Genomic DNA, 24559 nt, shown 5'->3' on the forward strand with positions numbered 1-24559 from the left:
AGCTAGAATAGGGTCGTATACTCTCTTCCTAACTCAAAATTTTACCCCTGAATTTGATAAATGGATGTTGAAATAGAATTTCAGCGGAAAATGAACGTGTTTATTCATCAACTCACTTATTAATCAATTTGAGAAATTCGACGCCCACAAGAAAACTTCGTAACGTCATCAGATAACAATGGGAAAGGGAAGACAAAGAAATAATTCGTAGCGTAAATGTGGAATGTTCTGGGGCAGCGAATGACGTCAGCGACTTCGTTCTCCATCATATCCGAACTTCGTTTCGCCGTCGGCTATTCGAGGAGAGGGTGTCTTTAAAAACAGGTAAAATGCGGGACATTTATCTTTTTGAGTTGAATCACAATCCAAATTTTAAAAATTTCTGGAGTCCACTGCCCTAGAAGAAATGAAATCAAGGGAAAACAGTGCAGTTAGTGATGATTCAGGACCATTAAATTATTGCGGGTTATTAGCTTTCGCGATTCGATTCCAATGAGTACCTTTCGTACCAACCAGTCGGACATTTCCTCTTTAAGTTGGGAATTATACGCCCCGAGAAAACTCGGCATCACGCGATAACCAGTAATTTCATCAAAATAACTTACCTTAAGAACTTCCTGATATATGATCCATGAAATCCGAATACCACCCTGATTACGTAACCGTTCCGAACCTTTTCCACTCATACCGCAAATATTTCAGTAGTTTTCCAAGAGATAAGTAGAGATTCTGTTCCCGCACCCCCAATTATGTTATTTATACGTCATGACCGTAATGAATGGAATTAGTGTGAATTCGCGGACACAAGTAGTAATCTGGAAGGGATAGGCACCAAATTTAAGCCTAGATGGTAAATATTTAAAATGCCCTTTCCCAAATTTGCTTTGAGTCACTCAATATATTCAACTGCGCTAAAATATGCCATTCCTCCGATACACGCGAAAACTTTAATCAGTGAATTCGGCAACATGACTTCGGAGATCGTGAGATATGTCTATTGCGCCCATCACCTGATTATTATTATCTAAGTCATAAGGTCTTTTGAACATCGAGAATATACTGAATACAATATTATTGATCTTTTTCACCGAGTTAAAAACTGTATCACCGTTCACAAGCTCTTAAAAATGGAATGAAAGCAAAAAATTGCTTGAGATGGTACTACAATCATTCGCAAATACTTTCATTAGAGCATTGTTTTATGATGAAATCTGTCATTATTTCATCGGGAGTCTTATTTATGCACCGGTAAAACAAATTAAAATAGTGGCTATACTAGACTATTGCGTGAATGACTCCAATAGAAATAATTGATACAGCGGAAAATAAATTTTAAAGGCCAACTACCTACTTAAAGAACAGCCAAAAACGTCGCTGGCCAAATTCCAACCAAATTTCAGGCGTGAAATACTAGAGTGCGTTCATTGAATTAGCATACAGCATGTCCAAACTGTAATTGTTTTCTAGAAAAGCATTCTTGCATCTCATCTTCCATTCAGAAATAAAGAGAGAAGGATAATCCATAAAATTCACTTAGCTTCAAGGTCATATGTTAAAGAAGGGTGTATAAAAAAACCGGCTGAATGAATAAAGAGGCGATATAATGAGAAAGGTCCGTCGTGAAAGTTATAACAGCCAATTTGATACCGGCTAATATTGATTTCCAAAAGAGTTCAAATTTTATTGTAATAAAAATTGGGTATTCGGGTCAAAACCAAAAAATGCCTCAATTCTAAAGGAACTAAACTATCGTTAAAGTATTCTCGTCAACAGGATCCTACAATTGACTGCATGAGCCAAATTACGCAAAAAAATACCTCCGTGACCCAATGTTAATATGACTGGGTTAAAAAAATTATACCCATTACGTCATCCGTAATATACAGAAAAAAAAAACAATTCGTTGCCCTTCATGTGTTGACGAAAACCAATATTTCCAGCGCGGCTGCTGCGGAAAGCAATTACAAATAAGGGAGCATCCTCACGGCCCAAATGAAAGCATGCAACTTAGTCTTCATTTTGTGAATATGCGTTTTATTGGATATAAAATCGTAAAAATATATAAATGAACGTATATAAAATAATAATAAAATCATTGCATATCGTAGTATTAGATAAAAATAGTACGAAGCTCATCCAAAAATAAAAATTGAATTATACCTCCACGAATATCCGGTACTATCTTTGGTTTCCCAAAAGAATATCCAAAAATGCTTGTCACGAACAAGGAAAACGTTACCTACGGAGGGCACTAAGGAAATCCAGTCTTTTGGAGAGATGACAACTCCTATACCAATATTAGGCTCAATTGGAGAAACAAGATGAAATGCACAAGGTTATTCGTAACTTCCTTCTATATGCTGGCATTTTGTAAAATAGTACTGTTATGAAAGCCATTGAGTTTGAAAAATCGAGGTTATTTTGGTAACTGAGGAATTGAAAAATTAATGCTACTTTAGATTTGCACAGGATTTCCGTAGAAATTCAAATACATACATGGCAGAAACGAAACGTGCAAAACAACTAAAACATTTTCATGCATGGGCTGCAGGTTACGAGTATACAAGAATTTATAATTCACGTTTCTTTATCACCAACTGTTAAATAATGTTTTTCTTCCATAATTTATACGGACCTATTGCGAAGCGTTCCTAGCCTTGAGATTTTTCCCTCGGCTTTGATAATAGATTTTTATCGCAAGAAAGTACGCTCTAAAAAAATTATAAGACTAGAATTTCGCTGAGAAATAATCATTCAACTTAAATGGCATTAGAACCTTCATCTCCCAATCCCAATAGCAGGGAATCATTTGAGTCAATCCATTATCAAAATCATCGAATGAAATGAAGTATAAGTAATTAAGTAAAGGAAAATTGTTCGCTCCGTGAGAATCATTTGACATTCAGAAAAGGTTTTAAAAACAGCGGATTAAGAAATCAGCAGAAAATCCTGCGAGAACATGAAATGGAGTTCCTAACATGAAATTTTATAAGAAAAAAGGAAAATCCATACTTTTGAACTTGAAATAGTGCTGTTAAATCGATGCCGAATCGTCCATTTGCTATAAATACCCGTTTTACAAAGAGATTACGGTATAACTAAAGGTATTCACGCAAGAAATGCATTAATTTATTCCGTATCGTGTGCCACGGTAAATAAAATAACCAATCATCTTCGAATTTGCTTTTTAATGGAAGGTAGTAAAGTTATCATCGTATGAAGTCTTTATGTTGTAACCAAGTTATTGATAACGCATGCTGTAAGCCCTTGGGTCGAGCCGTGTATGGAGAGCCGAGTTTAAAAGCATGGCTCACCAGTCCATACAACTGGTTCTAATTTATTGCGCACCGCCCACGGAACATGCATAATTCAGGGTCGCCTTGCTAAATAGAGGGACCACTGATATTCTTTTCCTTCGGTTGCTCACATAAAAACAGAATATCTCATTTTTTTAAAAACATTTTACACGTGTAGAGTACCCGGTGTTGCTGGACGAGATTTATAAAAGATTAGAATAGATTCGGGGCTGTCGGGAATATTAAATATTTATCGATATGTTGCGTTGATAGAGCGAGCGAACAAAAAACAAGCGTATAATATTCCGGGATGAATAAGTTAGGATGCCGGACGCATAAAAAGGTGGTGAATAGGCGATCCAGATAAGGTAAGAGGGTCTTGGAAAAACTACAGCTAGAGGGTCATTCGTGTTTCAGATAGAATGCATAAAAACTTGCCCTAAATTTTTGAACATTCGGTTATGCAAAGGAGCGAAATTTATATTCACCAGGGTAACGAAAGATATTATTAGATTAGAGTTCCAGTTCGCCGTCTTTTTCCCCAAGTGAATAAAAATACTAATGGATTGAAAATTTTATCCATATATCGTTTTATGAATTCATTTTTTAAATCAATTTTCCGTTTTTCTCATAACATTGCACATCAAGAACCTCATTTCACGTTCTCGTTGGATCATCTGCAGACTTTTTAGCCCGCATAAACAAACAAATATTTAGTTGAATTAATTAAATGAAAAACACTACAACATAATTAAAAGTTAGTTACAAAAAGTGTTACCAAAACGGTAGAATTTTTTGTAACTTTTTCTAGGAGTATCAAATGCACAAAGTGAACAATTTTGGTTTCTCACGTCCTGTCATTCACTAGTATTGAATGAGAATTGCATCAAATTATTATTTCACCTGCAATTCTCTACGTACGAGGCAAGAAAACGTTGAGAAGATGGTGATTAAGAGGGCATGGATGCAAAGGAGACGGTCGAGCGGCGAGTATTGCGGGTAGCTCACAACAAGAGCGCGCGGCGCACGTCAAGCCTACCTTATAAGGCGCGAGAGCAGAGGCTAAGAAGAACCTTGAATCAATTCCAGAAAAAGCTTCCGATTGCTTTTCGCCGGCAAATCGCAACAAATACTCACTACGCGAGAGGTAAACTCGATGCATCGCTTCGGAAAATAAATCGACCTTCGCAAACCCAACACACGTCACATGGGCATTTTTACAATATTGCTCGCGCGGCTTCGGCTAATCCGTTACGAATTTTTTGATATGGAAATTCGGCGAACTTATGCAGTTCTTCCACTTAAATAGGATATACGTGCGTTTAAATCCGTCTTAGTATCACACCATCGTGAATATTACCTACACTGATGGGGTTATTTTTTCTATCCCTAAAGGAAAAAGAAAGTTTTAAAATCAATTTAATACGCATGTGAAGCATGAATAATATTAATTGTGCTATTTTAAGTTAATATTTTATTTTATGGAATACTTTAGGTGATTGTTTTCATATCATTGACAATACAAGTAGGGGAACAATTCCAATGGTTTAGATCCAGCTCTATCGAATCCATGGATTTGACGTTCGTACCATCACTAATTAATAGAACAATGTCTGTGCTTAAAAAAATTCACCTGGGATCCCTTGAATGGTGCAAAATTATAGGTTACAACTACCGCTTACTTTTAAGTCGTGAATAATGAAGACAAATAAAAAGCTCATCATTGCAAATATGAAAGGATAAATTAAAAATAGTGTTTACCTATCACCGTTAAATAGGTATTATTGATCTCATACCCAGAAAATATTGGATAAACATTAGATGTAGGGAAGACATTTCTTCAGCAAAGCATCGGATAACAGGAGTACCTATTTCCTTTCTCAATGGAAGATTTAGAATTAAATATTTTTTCATTATGAGATAAAACTTGAGGACAAAAAATACGCAGACATCAAACGATTCGCCAGAGAAATATTGCTATTTCCTTTTTTAAATTCATTCTCCATAAAATATTTGGTCGATGCGCAATTTACTTCGCGGCGGAAATTTTAAAGGAAGGGAACAAGAAACATCGGCCCCTATTCGACGTCATATAGGTTTTCGAGACAAAATTGAAAGCAAAGCGCTGAAGAAAAAACATGGCGTTAGACAGAAGACAGTAGCTATGGATTCTAGTAAATACAGCAAATCTGAAAACGCTATCGTTAAACGAACAACTCTGGACGCAAGTAATCAAAGAAATATAACTAAAAAATTGAGTGCAGTCCCTCGTCAAGAATCGAAGCTAAGTTTTCGTGACAGACATGCGAGCAATTTTTAAATGCGCAGACCATTACATTCACTCCACCAGCAATTTCCGTCCACTGCACCAACTCTAACTCATAATTCATTCATCCAAGCGAAAGGGCTAGGATTTGAGAAATTCTCCTCACGGCTACAGGCTGTGGAGGGCCTTTTATAAAATACCAGCTCCAAAAATGCACGGCCGCCATGCGAAAGAAAGAAAAACAATAATATCATTTCAAATACGAAGTAATTCCTGACAGATTCTTTTGGACAGATATAATGATTGATCTTGGTAGTTCATAATCTTCATCGGTAAATCCTGTGCAGAGTAAAGAATGCTTCTAGAATTCACATGAGCCTTAGTTTATAAGTGTTTATTATAATTTGGTAGTCCATTGATATTTACCATTGTAGGTACAATTGATATAGAGGAATTTATATCATTTAAAAGGTAATCCCTCGAAATGGAAACAAAATTTCAAAACCGTGTGACCTACGCATTTAAAATTGGTGTAACACCTAATCCTGAAGGGACAAATTCTAAACCCCAGCTTCGTATACATGAATTGCAATGAGAAAAAATTCACCTGAGTCGGGAATCGAATCACGAACCTTTGGCTTTTCAGGCCACTGCGTAGATCTCTAGGTTCCTAAATTCCATCGCAATATTGCACCGAGCCTTATAGTATCAGATGTTAGTAATTTAAGAACCTGGATAGCGTAGTGGTCTGCGCAGCGTCCCGGAAAGCTAAAAGTCCGTGGTTCGGTTCCCGATCCAGGGGATTTTTTTCTCGCGGCAACTCATGTATTTTTCATCGCCGTTCACGCGGCAGGCTTCGAAATATCACACATCCCAGATTCATAGTTTTCAAATGCACAATGTCCGGCGATATCATTCCCTTCGAATAAAAACTGTGTCCGCTTTAGACGGCTATAAATTGGTTCCCCGAATGGTGACGGCACGTGGGAGGACCAGTTTCGGAAAAAATGCCCAGGAACCCATCTACAGTCATCTCCCTTTCCCAAAACACCCACACAGAAGAGAACAGACGGAAAGGGCAGTGTTCACATAATGACCATTCATTTTCCAACGGTCGAATATTATTTGCTATAACCATGACCTTTCTCGGATGGACAGTGACGAGGCTATAATTTTTTTTCGCTCTTGGGATAACACTCAGGGAGGCAAAGTTTTTCCCCGTCAAAAATAAGAAGCGACCTTTGGGCCAAGTTTCACGATATTAAATTTTCAAATAATGAATATTAGCTAAACAATCACTATTATTAAGGTGCACTTTATGGCTAACAGTTCTTAATTTCCCGGCACAACCAGATAAAGATAAATAAATTTGCTAATTAATGAATATGGGATATCTTCTCGATTACTTGATTTTTTTCGCTTACTGCCGCTTGAAATTCGTGGCTATCGTAGTGAATATTTTTCACGTGTAAGGGAAAAGTGATTCTTTTCTTTCTGTGGGCCTGTGTTGAAGGAAAAAGATTCATGAACGGAACTGGAAAAAGACAGTAAAATGCCACGGAGGAATGTTGGACCACTCTCAAAAATAATAATTTAAAGCGGAATTTACATGAAATTATGAATATCGACATTTTTTATCACCGACATGAGTGCGGATTTTAAAGGAAAGAGAGATTGAAAAAGAATATGAACTGAACTTTACAAATAGACGTCTTCGTAAATGGCATTCAACGTCAATCTACTTAATCCAAAAAATGAAAACAACAGAAATGTCGAAACCTTTGGGCCGGGCCAAATTTATACCTGGATTGTTCTTCGCTTCACGTCAGTCGGGATCGGACTAAAATATAACGTATTCCAAAAGAAGACAGCGACAGGGCGAGTGGAGAAACCTCGATTGATAAATACACATCCGTGCAGGCCTTGATCGGAACAAAACCAGGCGGTGGGTGATTCGGGTTTTGGACGGGTCGATTGGGGATTTTATGTTAACTGGAGCACACCACTCGGGTTACGTAAATAATGACGAGAAAAATAACAGAGAGGAAAGAGATGATAAAATACCTCAAACCACGACGTCGACTTGATTGAGACTCGATATCCGACAGAATCGATCATAATAAATCCCTCTCCACCCAAAATTCGGGAAAATGGAATATATCATCCATATATAAGGCAAAGGAGTTCATTATTTGTTTGCAGTTTACTAATAAATAACCAATGAAAGATTTATTCGCTTACATATATCAAAAATAGGCATGACTTATGCGAATTTTCACCCTCAATCACGACATATAGGGTATATCAAACAATTCAGGGTTTAAACTTAAGTCACGGTAAGAATCACACGTCTACTACTATGATACAGTATCTTAACTCACAAGAATATAAAGTAGAGTTTCCAAGCATAATCATATCATAACAAAAAGGTAAAGGAAGGTGAAAGACAAATGCAAGGAGACTTCATCTATGCATGCCAGGAAACAGTATGCCAAATTATATCCTTCCCACCTCTGCGACATTAACTATACATAGGAAAACTAAAATATGGGTTCAAAAAGTATTAGAAAAAAAAAGATTCAAAAAGTAAATTAACGACACAACATGGGATAGAGAAAAACCATTATTTTGAAAGAATTTTATCCTCAAATGTACATGAAATAGAATACTAATAAGTGTTCCTTCGATTCTAGATAGCCTTAGTTTTACCAGTTACCTTAACACATATTACGCCCATCAATATTTCACCCTCTACAATTGGGAAAATATTATTCTAAAATGTAAAGTTTGAAGTTCCTTATATATTTCTCGGGTCATGAAAACATTTAAAACGTTTTGACAAAATTTTAGCGTATATATTTTGCACATAAAATTACTTACGCATATTTAAAAAAGGAATTGAAAACCATAGGCTCGTAAGTAGGTCCGAGAGTTCCTCTTCTGCTTCTCGAAAGCAAACTTGGGATAACATACAAAGAGAAAATCTTTAACCTCCGAGAAAAGACACACAAAGTGAATAATATATTTGATGGATACCTAATATCAAAACGAATCGAATAAGAAATAATCCGCCAAAGAAATGTATGTTAAATAGACTCCCTTCATCCGTCCAGTAGACTTAAGAAATGTCAGCGGCTCACATTAAATACGCACATCAACCTAAATTCGTGAGAAACGCGACAAAATTGTTTACGTACTTCGTTCGATATTATACGCAAACGCGAAATACGAATATCGTTAAAAAAATTAGTTCCGTAAGTTGTGATAAATACTTTGAAGCATTGCTCAAATTATCTTAAGATTGCAATTGCCTATTCGAGCTTACGCTCAGCTCCTACGCGGTAAAATGTAATTCCTTATAACTTTATATAAAGCACTCGGAAATTAATAAATAAACATCGATGACTAGGTTGTATAAAATTGACAAAACTGTTACTCTTAGCAAAGAACTGAGGCGACAAAAAATGTGAGTGAACGTGATTCTTCGCCCCTGGCCTCGTGAACGGAATCACCAAGATTCAAACACTCGCCGATCGATCGTATTTGATCACGTCATCGACGGCCTGGCTCTGTGGAGGTGGGAGAATGTCAGATAGGGCAGCGAGTCGACCCTTTTGTCTACGGGGTCGCTGAACCAAAACGTTCCGCTTTGTGTCAAGGTCGACGCTATTCTCTCACCTGATCGGCAGAACATCACGAGGTGTGATTCCGGTGAAATATCCTTGCGATTTAAATGTACAGAGGGGTGGAGAGAAAGAAAGGGAGACGATTCATGCATAATGACAGCAGAGACGACAAATAAGATACCGAGTACAAAATTATATGTGCGAACACCAGCAAAACTGCTGAGGGTAACACGTGGCACCAAATAATAATAATATTTATTAGACATCAATCAAATTCAATCCTCAGTAGTCCCCGTCAAAACCACGACGAGTAATTTTTTCATGAGCTTACGAAATACCTAACGAAGAATTTTGAAATGTTCAACCTTTAATCGTATTTTCTAACAAATAAATAAAGCATATAAGTCACCATGAAAACCTAAAATATTTTGTCAAACATAGAAAGTATTTTGGATGATACCTCTGAAAATTACCAAATGTAGACTAATTTGCGGTGAAACCAAGTCAGTTTGAGTAAGTAAAAACGGTAGTGTAAAAGTATGAAATAAATTTGTAGATAATATCAATTTAATTCTAAACGACCACTGAAAAATTATGGCATCATGTCGTGAGCGACATCAAATTTACATAAACTAACTTGACGCTATTTGATATGTTAATGAATAACATACTTCAGAGATTACCCATTATAAATTAATTCTGCTTAAATAAGAGAGCCCAATTTTTCAACTGAATTTAAAAATGAAAATTTTCAACGTCCTTTTTAAACAATATTAAGAAATTTCACCATGCAGTGTCGCAAATCATAGATGGTAAAATCAATTCATTGAAGCGGGTTGAGTTTCATAGTACCATGCAATCATTGAAATTTAGTTCGAAGATGGCCTAATTGACTTATTTACATCTTAATAATGCAATCATTTCTAAAGATGAATATCCCAGCACTTCAGGAAACTTCGCTAATTTGTATCGCCTTCACCAACGCTTCACGTTTGGCCTAACTGGGTTTCGCTTATCGCCAATATTCCTCCCCTTTTTAAAAACGTGACAACTTAAGGATAAATAGGATCTAGAAGCTTCTTTACATTTGCTGGAGGAAGAAGGTGATCTCGGTGCTGGGCTAATTTCTCCTGCTTTCACAAGGCGACCCCTTCGCGTGACTTTCTTCGTATCTTTCTTTTCGACCGTGACACGAGGATCCAACCGCGAAGTTCAACCCAGCCGTCGCAAACTGGCGCAATCTCATCAAATCTAGGGAACTTTTTCCCTTTTTTGAGCTCATCTCCCTACAAGATCAAAAAAAAGAAAGCATACTGTGAGAAGCTATTATTACCTCTTGAAGCTTTCCTGTTTAGGGAAGAAAAACGGCAGGTAAACAGCGAGCTTCTAGAAGTTTGATCTGTAGTTCTTATCGTAAGGGGTCTGCCTAATTCGGCGGGGAGTTTATAAAGAGGAGTATAAGAATTCTCGAAACGATTGGATCACAACTTCGACTGTACCTACTGAAGGGGACGGCTGGGACATGAGTACGTGGGCGGCAAATTTCAAATTAAAATTGCCAATTATATTTTGCACTAAATATACAGGATGGAGAAAAATTGTCACGAATTTTTAACCGTGAAAAAGTATGAGAGTGGGAAATATGTTCCCAGCGAATAAATTTATTCCTGGGATACCACTTCAACGAAGATCCGTGTATTCCTTAATTCCATCCCCGGTTTACTCTTCAGACACGCTACTCCTCTTCCAAATTTACCCAGAGCAAGTATAGCCCTGACATCCCCATCCTCTCAAACATTGACGTAACTCTATGGGGGATGAGGGTATGGATCTCTCCCAAAGCCTCAGAGGAATGAAAAAATTATTTCAAACTATTTTCTAGTTTTCACATGTAATAACTGCATCTGCTTAAATTCAAATCTTTAGTGCCGAAATGATGTATTTCCAGGCATGTCCACTGCCCTCAACACTTACAGTGCTGACCTTGGTACTGTAGGTCTGTATCTCAGAGCTGGTCCTTTTTCAATACTATTACGTTATTTCTTTATAACCAACCTTTGATACGAGAAATAGGCCTTGATATATTTTTAAAGAATGAATTTGGCTTTCGTTTTTTTTTCATTTTTTCATCTATAGGTTATTTCCACTTAGTTCAAAAATTGCAAACTATGAATCTCTCAAAAGACGGATGTCGAATTATAACGCCCGTAAAAACAATCGAAGGATTTCACGAGGCGTAGTATTAAGCCCATAGCACGCAAAGTGTTAATATGGCATGCATAGGAATAATTAGCACATAAGGAGTGAATTGTGAGGTGATTGTTCTGGTCCAGGAAAGAACATTGCTCCTCGACAACAAAATAGCTTAGAAAATTTGGATAGATAATTTCGTATTTTTAAAGCCCAACAATAAATCAACATTGCTGTCCATCACACGACTTGACAATATAATGAGGAAATATAAATACTTCCAAGCTGTAGCAGTGAAGAGAAATATCAATTGGCCTTAAAAATGGCATGCATAGGAATTAATAGCAACATATATTAGACAAAATTGAGAGATAATTGCTCTGGTCGACGAAAAAAACTTCACTCCTCGACAACAATAAAGCTTAAAAATTTGGATCAGATTTTAAAAGAAAATTTGAATGGGGAATTTCTTATTTTTAAAGCCCCGCAATAAATCAATATTGCAGTCCATCACACGATTGATCGACGCCGAGCGTATCCTCCCGAGTTCCAGAACAATTCCTTTCAAATTCTCACGGATGACTTACGGTGTTCTCCGGGCCAACTGCGTCTGCCGGAGGGTCGCGGGTGAAAAGTTAGTCCCCCCCCTCCCCTCCCGGCCAATGAGAGTGTATCGCCAGCGCCTGTACAAAGTCTCGGCTCGGCAGTCCTGGATCGATGTCCTAGGTCGCGGGTCAAGGCGCCGGATGGCACGGCACGCCTTTATCACGGGGCACGTAACGCGGCACGGCATACTCCTTGCAGCCAGACCTCCCCAGCCGCCGCAGTGAGAGCCTGGGAAATTCCCCTGTCGTGCTTTTTAAGCATCCAAGAGGCTCGCCATTGTCCCGGGGGGGGTTGTCTCACCATCTCTGTTGGATGGAAATGATGTGATTAGATGACGGGGAGGGAATGAATTCCAATAGCCCGTTTATAATTGACTAGCAGGCCATCCGGCGTTGATAGGGATGGATAGTACCCAGAGAAGTGGAAAACTTGAAACCTGGAATTCATGGTCACACAGTAGCGGATACAGAAAACACTCGAGGGGGGCGGAAAAGATATTTTAGCCACCTAAATTGTTATCTTAATGAAAAATAATCAAGTTACATGCAAAGTTTTATTCAAATTGAAAATGCACATATGCAGGACACTGTCAACTTCTGATATTAAAAAGTTACAATTGTGTTTCTGCAATGTTCGGCAATGAAGGCGGCCCCGCAAGGAGGGGCGTGCGCCTCCTGTGCCCCCCATATGTATCCGCCACCAGGGGCGCAGTTAGGAATTAAGGCTTGGGGGGGCGGGGGTTTAGATGAAACTGATACCGGAGTATGTGGGGGGTATGGAATACCTGCCATGATAAGCGGTAGGTGCGGGATTGATAAGTTGCGGAATTTTAAGATAAATGTTTCAAAAAGGTGAGTTTTATGGCTTTCTGAGGGATATTTTATTAAACCTTACCCTATTCTATTAGTAATTTCAATCCAATTAAGTAAAATGGATTAAATTTAAAATTTATCTGAGCTTTCGGTGGGTCTTATCCCCCAAACCCCCCCCCCCCCTCGCTGCGCCATTGTGATCACATAGCAGGATTATTAGCTGTCTCTTTGAGCATGACAAGAGGTGTGCCTACCCGGCAGGATGTCCAACCGCAGAAGTTGTATGACGTAAACGGTAATGAGAAAACGACGCAAAGAACGCAACCGAAAGTAGCACTTAGGGGTTCTAGAGTATGAGACACACACATGCACTGACTTTGGTCAAAATCCGTGCAGCCCTATGGAAACGAATAGGGGCAGACAAACATGCATCCTCTTTTAGATACATGTAGTTATGCAGGAAATGAACTGTGGACGACTTCGAACTTTATTAGATTTTATATTCACCTACATGAAAAATTTAATAATTTGATTTCAAATTAAAAATCGTGTCTTTTTCAAATACGATGTTCCAAATTTTTTCCCGATGAATTTGGCCAAATTTCTGTGCTCTATTTAAACCACATTATAAATGATATCTCTTCTATATTTCACCACGTACATACATAATAAAAATTATGTCATTGCAACGACCTGGATTTTGCTGCACAGGTCTTTTCAATAAATTACATTTTCATGTAGAATCAGAAAGTTAGGTCATTATCAGAATCATTAAATCAGCTATACATTTCTTTTCAATAATGATGATAGCTAAATTCATCATTCGTTATTAGTAGATATTATGAAAGGTAACTATATCGAAAATTGTGATAGGATAGGCGATCTCTTCAGCACATGTATCAGGGGTAGCTACCACAAGAGAAAATATCTTGATTCCAATTCATCAAACAAATATGCTTCACTTTCACAATATTAGCGAATAAATTTACTACAAATCTAAGGTAATATTAATAAACGTAATTATATTAAAACTTCATTTTGGAAAAAAATCTAATTAAAAATATTCAGTGTAATTTATCATTCCACAAAATTGGTCATCTCATCTTCAAAAAACATTTTGGAAATCTTATAAATATATTCAAGTAAAATATAAAATTGAAATATAATCACATAGATGCAAAACTATAATAACCACTTGTCTCTCAATAATATCTGACCAGGGAAGCAAATCTTAATTTTTCCCCTTTTTCTTTCAGTAGATTATTCAGAAGAATAATAGAACAGCACTCGGACAATGGGAGGACACACCCAGCGCCCTTGGACTCCAACAAAGAGAAGGGGTCCCATCGCAGCTGAATATTCAAGTCCTGGACCGGCATGTGTTACATTACCAACAAGCATAGGTAAATACAGAGCAATATATCAATACCCTCTTTCAAACTTAAGTTTTAAATTAAAAAAATTAATATGCTAAATTCTATACTTGTCTCTATGCACTATTAATCATACTGGACCTCAAGATATCTGGAGTGTTTGCCTCCTCTAGTAATTCATTTCAACTGACATACATATGTTGGAATGCGAAAGGTGAAAAAACTGGCATGAATTTATGAAATACACTTTTTCCACCAATAAAATGTGTGAGCAAGAATCAGTGCTAGAAGTGATGGTTCACCTGAAGTTTTTGCTATGTACTTTCAACGCCCACCTATAACTACATACTACCTCACAACAGTAGCGGATATAGAAAACACACAAAGGGGAGTGCAAAAGATATCTTGAGTTGCCTTTACTTTTATCATAATAAAAAATGATCAAGTCACAGGCAGAGTAAAAGAAATTTTTAATTAAAGGGATTATACACACGTATAAAAGACAATGCCATCTTAAGATATAAAAAAGTCACAATAGTGGTTCTGCAATGTTTGGCAATACGGGCGGACCCGCAAGAGACAGGTGCGCGCCCCCATCTGTATCTGCCACTGCCTCACAAGCTACCTCAATAGGGGTGTTAGGACACCAGCCACGAAAAAATACCAGTACTGAGTTCCACCCAGCCCTTGTTAAAGTCTTTTAATGTTCCAGAGAAAAACAAATTCCTACACCTTAACATTCGGCAAAATATCTCTCTCACATTATTGCTTCTGTTGGAACAAGAAACTATTAAGGCTATATGATCATTTTCTCCATGTCACTCAGAAAGATACTCATCTAATTGCTCAAGCAAAGTCTTGCACATAGCACCCAAGTCTCTACAGTGGCTCCCAGCCTAATTCAAGTGCATATAAGATGTGTGGCACTTTCTTATGGGCCCATAGCAGTTTTTGATGCATTGCACAGCTTCTCTTTGTATTCATTATGTTTACGGATTAAGTTATTCTGTACTGGATCCCAAATGTTTGCTGCATATTCAAGGAGTGGCCTGATGAGAGCAAAATAGCACCTTACTTTCACTTGTTCAATTGGAAACCTTCCCAAAATGATATACTGCTGCAAAGAAACTATGTCTAAAATATGAATGAAATCACAGGAAAATGAAACAGATTTTTGAAAATATTAATGTGGGGATAATTCAAGAAAATATCTCCAACAATATTGTCATTTTTACTGTAAGACACAGTCCCCTAGTCAGCAAAAATTTGTAATGGCTCATGTGCTAGGACTGTACTGGTAAGATTATGTTTTTAATATATTCTCAGCACATTAATTGCTAAGTTTGTGGCTGAATGGTAAACATGGTGTAAGAACATACCTAACTAATATGATTTATGAATAAATGTAGCCTGAGTAGTTTCAATTAGAATCCACAAAGTTTACTCTGGATGTCTTGCCTACATTGAATGACCTGACTGTACTTTTTTCACATTTTCTTAGGCCCTGGCTCCAAAAGTGCTCGAGCACCCGCATTCAGCTTTGGAAGTCGGCACAACAACAAGAATGACAGCCCTGGACCAGGACCCGGCCAGTACAACGTGACCGGATTGAGTGCAAAGGGTAAGTCTATATAAGATTTATAAATATGGATTTATTGATAAATTATTGAGGTGCTAGCCCAAAACAATAATGAAAAAAATAATTTCTATTGCCATGAACTGAGAGGAAAATCTGGGTAAGCTAACATTTTTAATACAAATTGGTCACGATTATCCCAACTGCATGAGGCATTCTTTTATGCGACACATTAATTAGAGGTGGGCTAACATTTCAATTTTATTTTGGATACAAAATACTCCTTAGGGCACTAAATGGCACTTGAAGTACAAAATAAAAATTACTCTAGAATACTGTACGAATACAAAAATATGTACAATTATAATTTCAAAATATTTTCTTCAAATACAAAATGCAGCCCACCTTTGGACTACTGAATTCAAAATTTTCGAGACCATTAATTAAAATGCATTAATATTTAACAACTTTAAATTTATCAATTAAAGAGGAAAAAGGATGAGATAATTGATGATTTCGTGGCTTGGAGTATTAAAAAAGAGCTGAGGTGAGGCATAGCCAATATTATAGTTTTTGCGAGTATCCAGTTTACTTAAAGTGGCTATACATCCTGGTTTGGCTGAGACAGTCCCAGTTTAGACCACTTTCGAGGGCATCCCATGGGATACTGAAAATTCTCTACAATATACCCGTTTCATGCAAAAATTATGGGAATTATGTTTTTACAATAACAGTATATAACAGAAAACACTGCACTATATGGCAATAAGAGTTTAGAATAAAAGTATCTTAAGATTGTAATTAGCCTAACTTCAGCATACAATAATCAAATAACGGCATTATCAATGAACACCATCAGTTTGAAGCCGAATGTCGCAGCAGCGATGGTAACAGTGCACCGTCCTTTACCCTTTGTTGGATCCTGTTCCGAATATTCCGCTACTCAACTCCCCTCAGCTCACTACATTTTATTATAATAATAGTAATAAAAGTAATTTTAGTTCCGATTTTACAAATCCATTTGCATGGACTAAGGCTGTAAGGTTTTCAGACTTTCCCCTTTACTAAGATGTTCCTGTCTAGACAGAAATATTTACAGGCACCCAACACTTACTCATGTCATGCATGAAATGCATGAGAAGTTTAAGCAACATTTATACAGTTACATTAACCCTTTCACTGCTATGAACGTACTTGGTACGTTCGCACGGCAGGCTGCTGTGAACGTACTTTTTCTTCCTCCCTCCCTGCCATGCGCTCAGCACTTTCACCGACTCCGAAAGGCCTCTAATCCGGGACCCTTTCCTTAACAAGCTCACCCTCGCTGGCCCCTTTCTTCGACCCTATGAGCGGGAGGGACCTCCCTCCCCAAAAGCAACCACTCTGACTGCATTTGGAAAATCTATCAATCAATCCGATCATCAAAAAATGATTTTTTGCATCACATTCGTGCCAATGAAGCAATCAAGTACGTCTTTGAACAGTGTTTCTGCGATGAAAAGTAACGATTTTGTTAACTTTGCCAAAATGGCCAATTTCAGGTGGTCTGCAGCCACGTATTTAGCAAAGTTAACAAAATTATTACTGTCAGTGCGCACAGGGGTGCAGCCAGGAATTAAGGCTAGGGGGGGTTTTAGGCACCACTAATACTGGGGGGCTTGGAGGTATTGCATACCTGCCAGAGTAAGTGGGAGGTGCGGAGGCCTTCCACCAGAAAAAATTAAGATAAATGGTTCAAAATATTGATTTTTACGGACTTATGAAGGATATTTTATTAATCCTCACACTATTCTATAAGCAATATTAATCCAATTCAGTAAAAGAGATTTAACTTAAAAATTTCTGTGAGCTCTGGTGGGGATTTTATCCCCCAAAACCCCCCTCGCTGCGCTACTGAGTGCGCATGCAGTCAGAGCGGTCACTTTTAGGGAGGGAGGCCCCCGCTTGGAGGGTCGAAGAGAGGGGCCAGCGAGGGTGAGCTCGTCGAGGTAATGGTCCTGGATTAGCAACCCCTTCGGAGGGTGTGCCACGCCCATCCTGAAAGTACCTGCTCCATGGGCCCACGAAACGCATTTTAACCTTTTCGCCAAATGTGAGAAGAAGGTTTTCAGAGATTGAACAGCAGTGCAAGTGTTAAGAAACTGAACGCATTTTCATGAGTAGAATGAAAAATGTATGTGGAAGCGGCATACCAGAAGGAAAAAGTGGTTATCATGAAAATTGCTGTTCAGTACTCCCACAGACACCGATCCTCTTATGCGACCAGGCCATGAAAAAAAGGGTTTAAGAAATTTAAAATAATTCTTCCAGAGGTGTATTGCATAATGACAACATATTACTTAGCAAAAAAGTTCTTTATGTCAGGTTAAAGGGAGCAAATGTGAATTGTTTCTCAGAAATGTGAAAAGAAACATCATAAAGTGTATAGTTTTCGGTTTATTCAGTGAAATGCACTGCATATTGCAGCAATGCAGGACCTATAAATATCATTGATAAATTTTATAAAACTCCAAAATACAGAACATTTGAGGAAATAAACACCCCCATCATTAGAAAAAGTCTTTACATTATGCAAATGCATTACATCTTGTCATTAGGTCTGGTGTGGGCTTTCAATCCAAGGTTCTTATTATGGCGGTGGTGGAGATTTTATAGACAACATTCAAGCCATACCCCACAAGGGTAGAGACATGAGTGGAGGGCGCATCAAGTGCAGAATGTAGTTTTAAGATTGGATATTAAATCATGATCATCACAGTGCCTTTCGTTGAGAGCAGGTTAAATTCATGTTTTGCTTTTTGTCACACTTCTCTCGTGACACAATTTCCTAAGTTCTCAGATACCTCTTTCAATCATAAAAGCAAGCCATAAGACTTTTCATAAAATTATAAGACAGAAGTAATGTATGTAAGTAACTATTACTTAAGTGTAAAGCTAAAAGTTACAATAAATGAGAAACCAATTTCAGGAGTCAGGGTAACAATGTTGAAATCTAATAGAAGATTTCTGGTTCATTCCAACAAAAGCTTGGGGCCAGTTGTGAAATCACAAAAGGAGCCAGTTAAAATAAAATTTCAATTTATTATTTGAGGACATAAAACAGGTCTTCATAAATTGATTTTCGACTAAAGATACATGACTGAGAGGCAGCTGAGTTATCATGTGGCAGTATCTCTGCAACTTGATTAATTAAAAAAATCATATTCTAGAGGAATTATTCAGCTTTGATTTGAGAGGCGAGACTTGGAAGTGCCAACAAGTGGTCATGAGTGGAGAGGCCAGCAGTCAACAGCCTATAAAATGCATATATTTCACCTGTCACATTTAATATGATGATGAATATAGCACCCTTAACTCCAAGCAGAAATACATATTAAGTATATAATTAATACCTGTTATTCGCCTCACCTATTAAAGTTTATAGCACTCAAAATATTGCTTTGCAGGTCGTGACAGTCCCCAAGCTTCCACTCTTCACGGAAGACCCAAGGACCCAAAGGGAGATCAGACACCAGCACCCGGAGACTACAATCCTGAGAAAAGCGAAAAAGCTGTACACGATCATTCTCCTGAGTACACGTTTGGACACAAAACACAGATGGAAAAGCCAAGTGATACGCCAGGTAAGAAGAAAATACAATCCAAAACTACAAAGTTATAATGAAACAGCAAATAAGATATAGAAAGTCTGATGTCTTCCGGCTTCCTGTCTACTGTTTTGACTATGTGGTGATATCCCAACAAGTATGAGTACGTTACAAAACAAAATACCTATTGGGTAAAATGTACTCCTGACATTACTCCCAAAAATTATTTAAACTAAACGCAAATGTTGAGTAAAAAATGATTTAATAATCCTCTCATTAAAAAAAAGCAAGAGACAAAAAAAGTTGGCTTTTTTCAAATTCACTTCTTAAATTGGCCCATAAAATTCTTTAAAAGAATTTCATTAACGTCTAAACGAGTTATCTGGCAGCGTCAGAAACTCACTTTTAATACCTTCTCAAAAACTATTTAAAAAAGATAAACGTCTATGAATTTCATCAAAAATCTGTAAACTTTCCAAGTACTACAACTTTGCATGATCAAACCAAACGAAGCAGGAATTGTTACCATATTCAACGAAATAGATTGCGCCTGTTTTCACTCTCGTTTTTCGTCGAAATTCGACTTCCCGCGACCCAGACTCACGAGCAAGGAGCTTAGAAGAATAAGCTGTTCTTCTAAGCTCCTTGCTCACGAGGGAACTTAACTGCTATCTATGTGCAGTAAATTAGACTAAGATGGTCACGTCCATTCAGAATTGGCGGCAACTGAGTAATGATTCAAATTGAATTATATATGATAACTAGATTTCCCGGTCAGTCATGTTTATAGTCATTATAGTCACTCGTTTATTTATTTTTGCTGTATCTAATTTCTTGAAATTAAATTAAATGAACTTCAACTTTATGAGATTCAAACTTAGCACATGAGCTAATTGAAATTATAAATTTCTTGCATGAAGCACACATGATCTTATTAGGGTCCTGCCTCCTGCTGGGTCACAGAGGGTTATCAATTACCGTTCCTATGAGTTTTAGTGGTCGTTATTTTCCCATCCTATTAAGCAAGAAAGCTGATATGAAAATAAACTGCCAGACATTAAGATGTGCACCATCAGATACTAAATTTTTTAATAACTTCAGAAAAATAAAAAAGAGAAATTTTAGAAAACTTCAATTATAATCGGTGATCAATATATCTCCGATCATCAGCATAAGATCATTAGTGACTGATATATCCAGCACTAACCTCAAGATGGTAAATGCCTTGCAGAATACTAATATTTGAGTAAAAAATGATTATAAATCTCCATGTGAAGAGAGAATAGTAATACATACATACAACGATATTGGGTAGAAAATTACATATTGAAATGATACCAAACAAGTCTCTGTTTTCCCCTTATTGTTCTCTCTCTCTGAGAGAAGCAGGTGTGCAACCCTACCATTAATATTTTCTATGTGCTGAATGAATGCTACGAATACTTACGTGCTGTTCTGGCCCACAAGATTTAGGTACCTACAGTATACCTTATTTATCTGAATATAGTCCCCCCTTTTTTTCCAAAAATGCACATGGTAAAAGTAGAGGGGGGGACTATATTCCTGTGCATTTTTAGAAATTTTTCCCAAAACAAAAGCCTCAAATTTTGGGGGGGACTTATATTCAGAGAACTACAGTATTCATTGGCATTTTAAGTAGACATGTCGTAAAGCTATCATTTACATGTATTCATCATACTCTTCATACCTAACTATTGTAGACAATACTTCTATGCACACACATTTCTTCAGAAGCAGAATAGAATGAGAAAATATGCTATAAAAAAATGCCATTGCTTGTGAGAATATATGTAGGCATATCCCATAAAAGCACAGCTTATGATAACAATTGGTGATACAAAATATGTATCGATTATGTATGAATTATTTGATTTGTCATAGGTAGCAATGTTCACACAAGACATATGTAAACTGATGTATATGTGGCTAATTTTATAGAAGCATTATGCCCTCTGCACATTAACTAAGCATGAAATAAATTCAATGAGAGAGACTGGTTACAGAGACACACAAATTTTTAAGTGTTTAACACATTCAGAGCAGAGCTCTTCAATTGACGTGGTCCCCTCTAAGCCGAGATACTGAGCACGTCAATTGACGTGCTCTGCCGGTCGGGCAGGGAGCCCTTTCTCCACCTCTGTTTATAATAATAATAATAATTTTATTTCTATTTGGTTACAATGTAACATAGAAAACGTCATATAGTGGACAAACAACACACGAGATAAAAACCTAAGAGACAGATGACAGTGGTACATATTTTAGCTTCCAGAATAAGAACATATTAGATATACATGATAGATCGCAGTGATTTAATATATGTACATGTTATGGCTAGCAAGGTGTCGAGTTTTTTTTGTTAACATATTTTTTACACAAGTCGTAGTACTCATCTAGTGAATAAATTGAATTTTGATATATAAGCGTTTTTAATTTGTGCTTGAATGAGTTGCTATTTTGGATTGCTTTAATATCTGGTGGTAGTAAGTTAAAAAGTTTGGCCCCTTTATGATATGGTCCTTCACTAGCAAGTTTAGATGACCTCAGTTCAATATGTATATCATTTTTTTGTCGGGTGTTTATTTGGTGTATTTGACAGTTTAGATCAAACGAGTTCAGATTTTTTTTGACATACATTATTAAATTAAATACATACAAGGTAGTAAGAGGCATAATTTGTAAGGATTGAAAATGTGCCCTGCAGGACTCCCTATAGGGTAGATTGAGAATAGCCCTGATTGCCTGTTTTTGTATTTTAAAAATTTTATGAGATTGATGTGAGCCACCCCAGAAAATAATTCCATATGACAGATGTGACTGAAAATTTGCAAAATAGAGGCATTTTCAAATATCGATACTGGTACTTGTTTTTAGATATCTTAATTGAAAAAGAGTTTTATTTAGCTTAGAGGTAAGGGTTTCTATATGCATAGACCATTTCATTGTTGATTCATACTCCAAGAAAATTGAGGTTTTCAACAAATTTTAAATCATTTCCATATAATTTTACTGATCTCTGCCAAAATTAACACAGACTGTTTTTTGAGCGTTAATGGCCATCATGTTATTTTGACACCAGTCTTCTAAACATTTCATTGTGGAACAAACTTTCTTTAGTAGATCAGATTTTTTATTGGATTCGATGAGAACATTTGTATCATCTGCAAATATTATAGTTTTTGCTTCTGGGATACTCTCAGGTAGGTCATTAATATATAAATGGAATAATAGAGGCCCAAGAATGGAACCTTGAGGAACACCCATTTAGTTTGAGGCTTATATCCACTTCCATGTCTTCTGATTGTGTGTATGACCTTCAGCAAGCTTCCCTCTTTTGTGTCTTCCCAACCGTGTGCTCGTTGGTAAAAATCAGTATTTGAACGGAATTTATGGCGCGGAAACCTCCATCTATTTTTCTTCCTTATTTTTACGGCCGATTTTGACGACTTTAATGAAAATCAGGCCCGCATTGAATGTGTTAGGAGGAGTTTGAAACCTGAAAGAGTGTTATTTGTGCATGCCTCTTCCTCTTATTTTGAGTTTTACCATTTTAATCTAAATGCACATTCATTTTGTTCACAATAGCGCCAAACGTATACAATATTCCACCGGCAATGGGATCAACAAAGGAGGGTAACAAAAAGGCTGCACCATCATTCACAATTTCTGGACGCCAAAAGGAGTTCACTGATGACCGTGTTCTGACTCCAGGACCAGGAACTTACAATAACTCTTCCCCTGACCAGTACAAGGCTCGCCGATCACCCGCGTACTCCATCAGCGCACGCTATCAACTACCATCAGATCACTCGCAAAAGCCGGGTCCTGGTGTTTACTCTCCAGAAAAGGTGAGACATCCCAACAAAGTTCATGATACGGTTGTTCATCATTACCTTAATTCAATTGCTACAGTTTAAGGCCAAAGGTGTAAACACTAACCGCATTAAATAACAATTACCTAATGCGATGTTCTGATAATTGGTTTCAAAGGTCAATTTAAAAAAATTTCTACGTTACTAATCACCTGTTGTGTACGTATGTATATGAAGTTCAAAGAAATGTTACTGAAGTCTTAAGTTACTTATTGGCCAATCTAAAAGCCTAATATGAGTCTTTTAATCTTTAAACCTTAGGAATAAGCATGTTTGTGTCCTTACATAACTATGGGAGGATCATTCTCATTCATCTTTTTTCTCCCTGCTGATCCGTCAGCTTCTGATGTTTAGATGGTATTGCAGGACAGTGGCACCATACTTACCCATATCTATTATCTCAGAGTGCTCTTTGGTCAAATTTTATTGTCTTTACTTCCCCTGGTAATGTACTGTATATGGTATCATACCATACCAATCAATACAGAAGAATATAAACAAAACTATTTTCAAGGAATTCAGTGTTGCACATTAAAAAAAGGTTGAAAAATTCAAACCCCTAAAAAACTTCACAAATGAAATTATTTTGCCTAGTTATTAAACCAAAGGTGCAGTTTTTTTGTTTCCAATGAAAAATTTATTTTGTAGGCTTTGGTTTGGAGAAGGATACATGCCATCCCCCTCGAAAATGGATGGTTGGCAATCCAATGAAAAAAGCAGGATATGCAATAGGAGGGTCAAGAGGGATTTTAGTTACAAATTTTGAACTTTGAAGAAAATGTTTTATTAGTACATCTGTCATCTGAAAACAGATCATTTCTATTTTTCATTACAAACTCATAATATTTATTCAACAATGCAAATATATCTGCAGACTAGTTTAAAGAGAACTTTAGGACTGAGAATTTCAGCAATTCATATTGAATAAAATTTATGTTTTGTATTATGAATAAATAACATGTTTTTTACATTCAACTGCCACATTAGATTTTTGTTTTCCTTTGGCATACGCACGTGCCTTAGTAAACGTGACTGTGGTAATTTCAATTCAAGATGGCTGTGGTATTTATAAAAAAAATTGATTTCTTATCTTAAAGGATGACAATTAACAAGTCTTTTTTAAACTGCATCGGCTGATTTTAAAAAAAAATCCTATGGAGAGTTAAACTGAATTTGACAAATGAACAAAACAACTAGTCTCAGCTCCATTTGGTCATTCAGGAAAGAAAGCCAATTTAGAATTAATGAATTTCCTTCACTACAAATGAAATCCAGAAATATTAAAAATACAACAATATTATTAGGCATAAACCAATGTAAGGAAAGAAATTTTT

The 24559-nt window shown here is 36.9% G+C and overlaps 1 protein-coding gene across 4 annotated transcripts in view; it reads left to right on the forward strand.

The window, feature by feature from the left end:
* Window positions 1-24559, forward strand: part of LOC124162824 (outer dense fiber protein 3) — a 56921-nt gene that overhangs the window by 27596 nt on the left and 4766 nt on the right. For 3 of the 4 annotated variants that reach the window (XM_046539490.1, XM_046539491.1, XM_046539489.1), the window contains exons 2-5: window positions 14053-14199; window positions 15671-15790; window positions 19192-19368; window positions 22939-23201. In XM_046539490.1, coding sequence (XP_046395446.1) covers window positions 14091-14199; window positions 15671-15790; window positions 19192-19368; window positions 22939-23201 — 669 coding nt within the window. In that variant the 5' untranslated portion in view covers window positions 14053-14090. The remainder of the gene's footprint in view (window positions 1-14052; window positions 14200-15670; window positions 15791-19191; window positions 19369-22938; window positions 23202-24559) is intronic. The other variant, XM_046539488.1, reaches the window with a different exon arrangement.

This window comes from Ischnura elegans, chromosome 7 (genome assembly GCF_921293095.1).
Source record: "Ischnura elegans chromosome 7, ioIscEleg1.1, whole genome shotgun sequence".
Classification (NCBI taxonomy): Eukaryota; Metazoa; Arthropoda; class Insecta; order Odonata; family Coenagrionidae; genus Ischnura; species Ischnura elegans.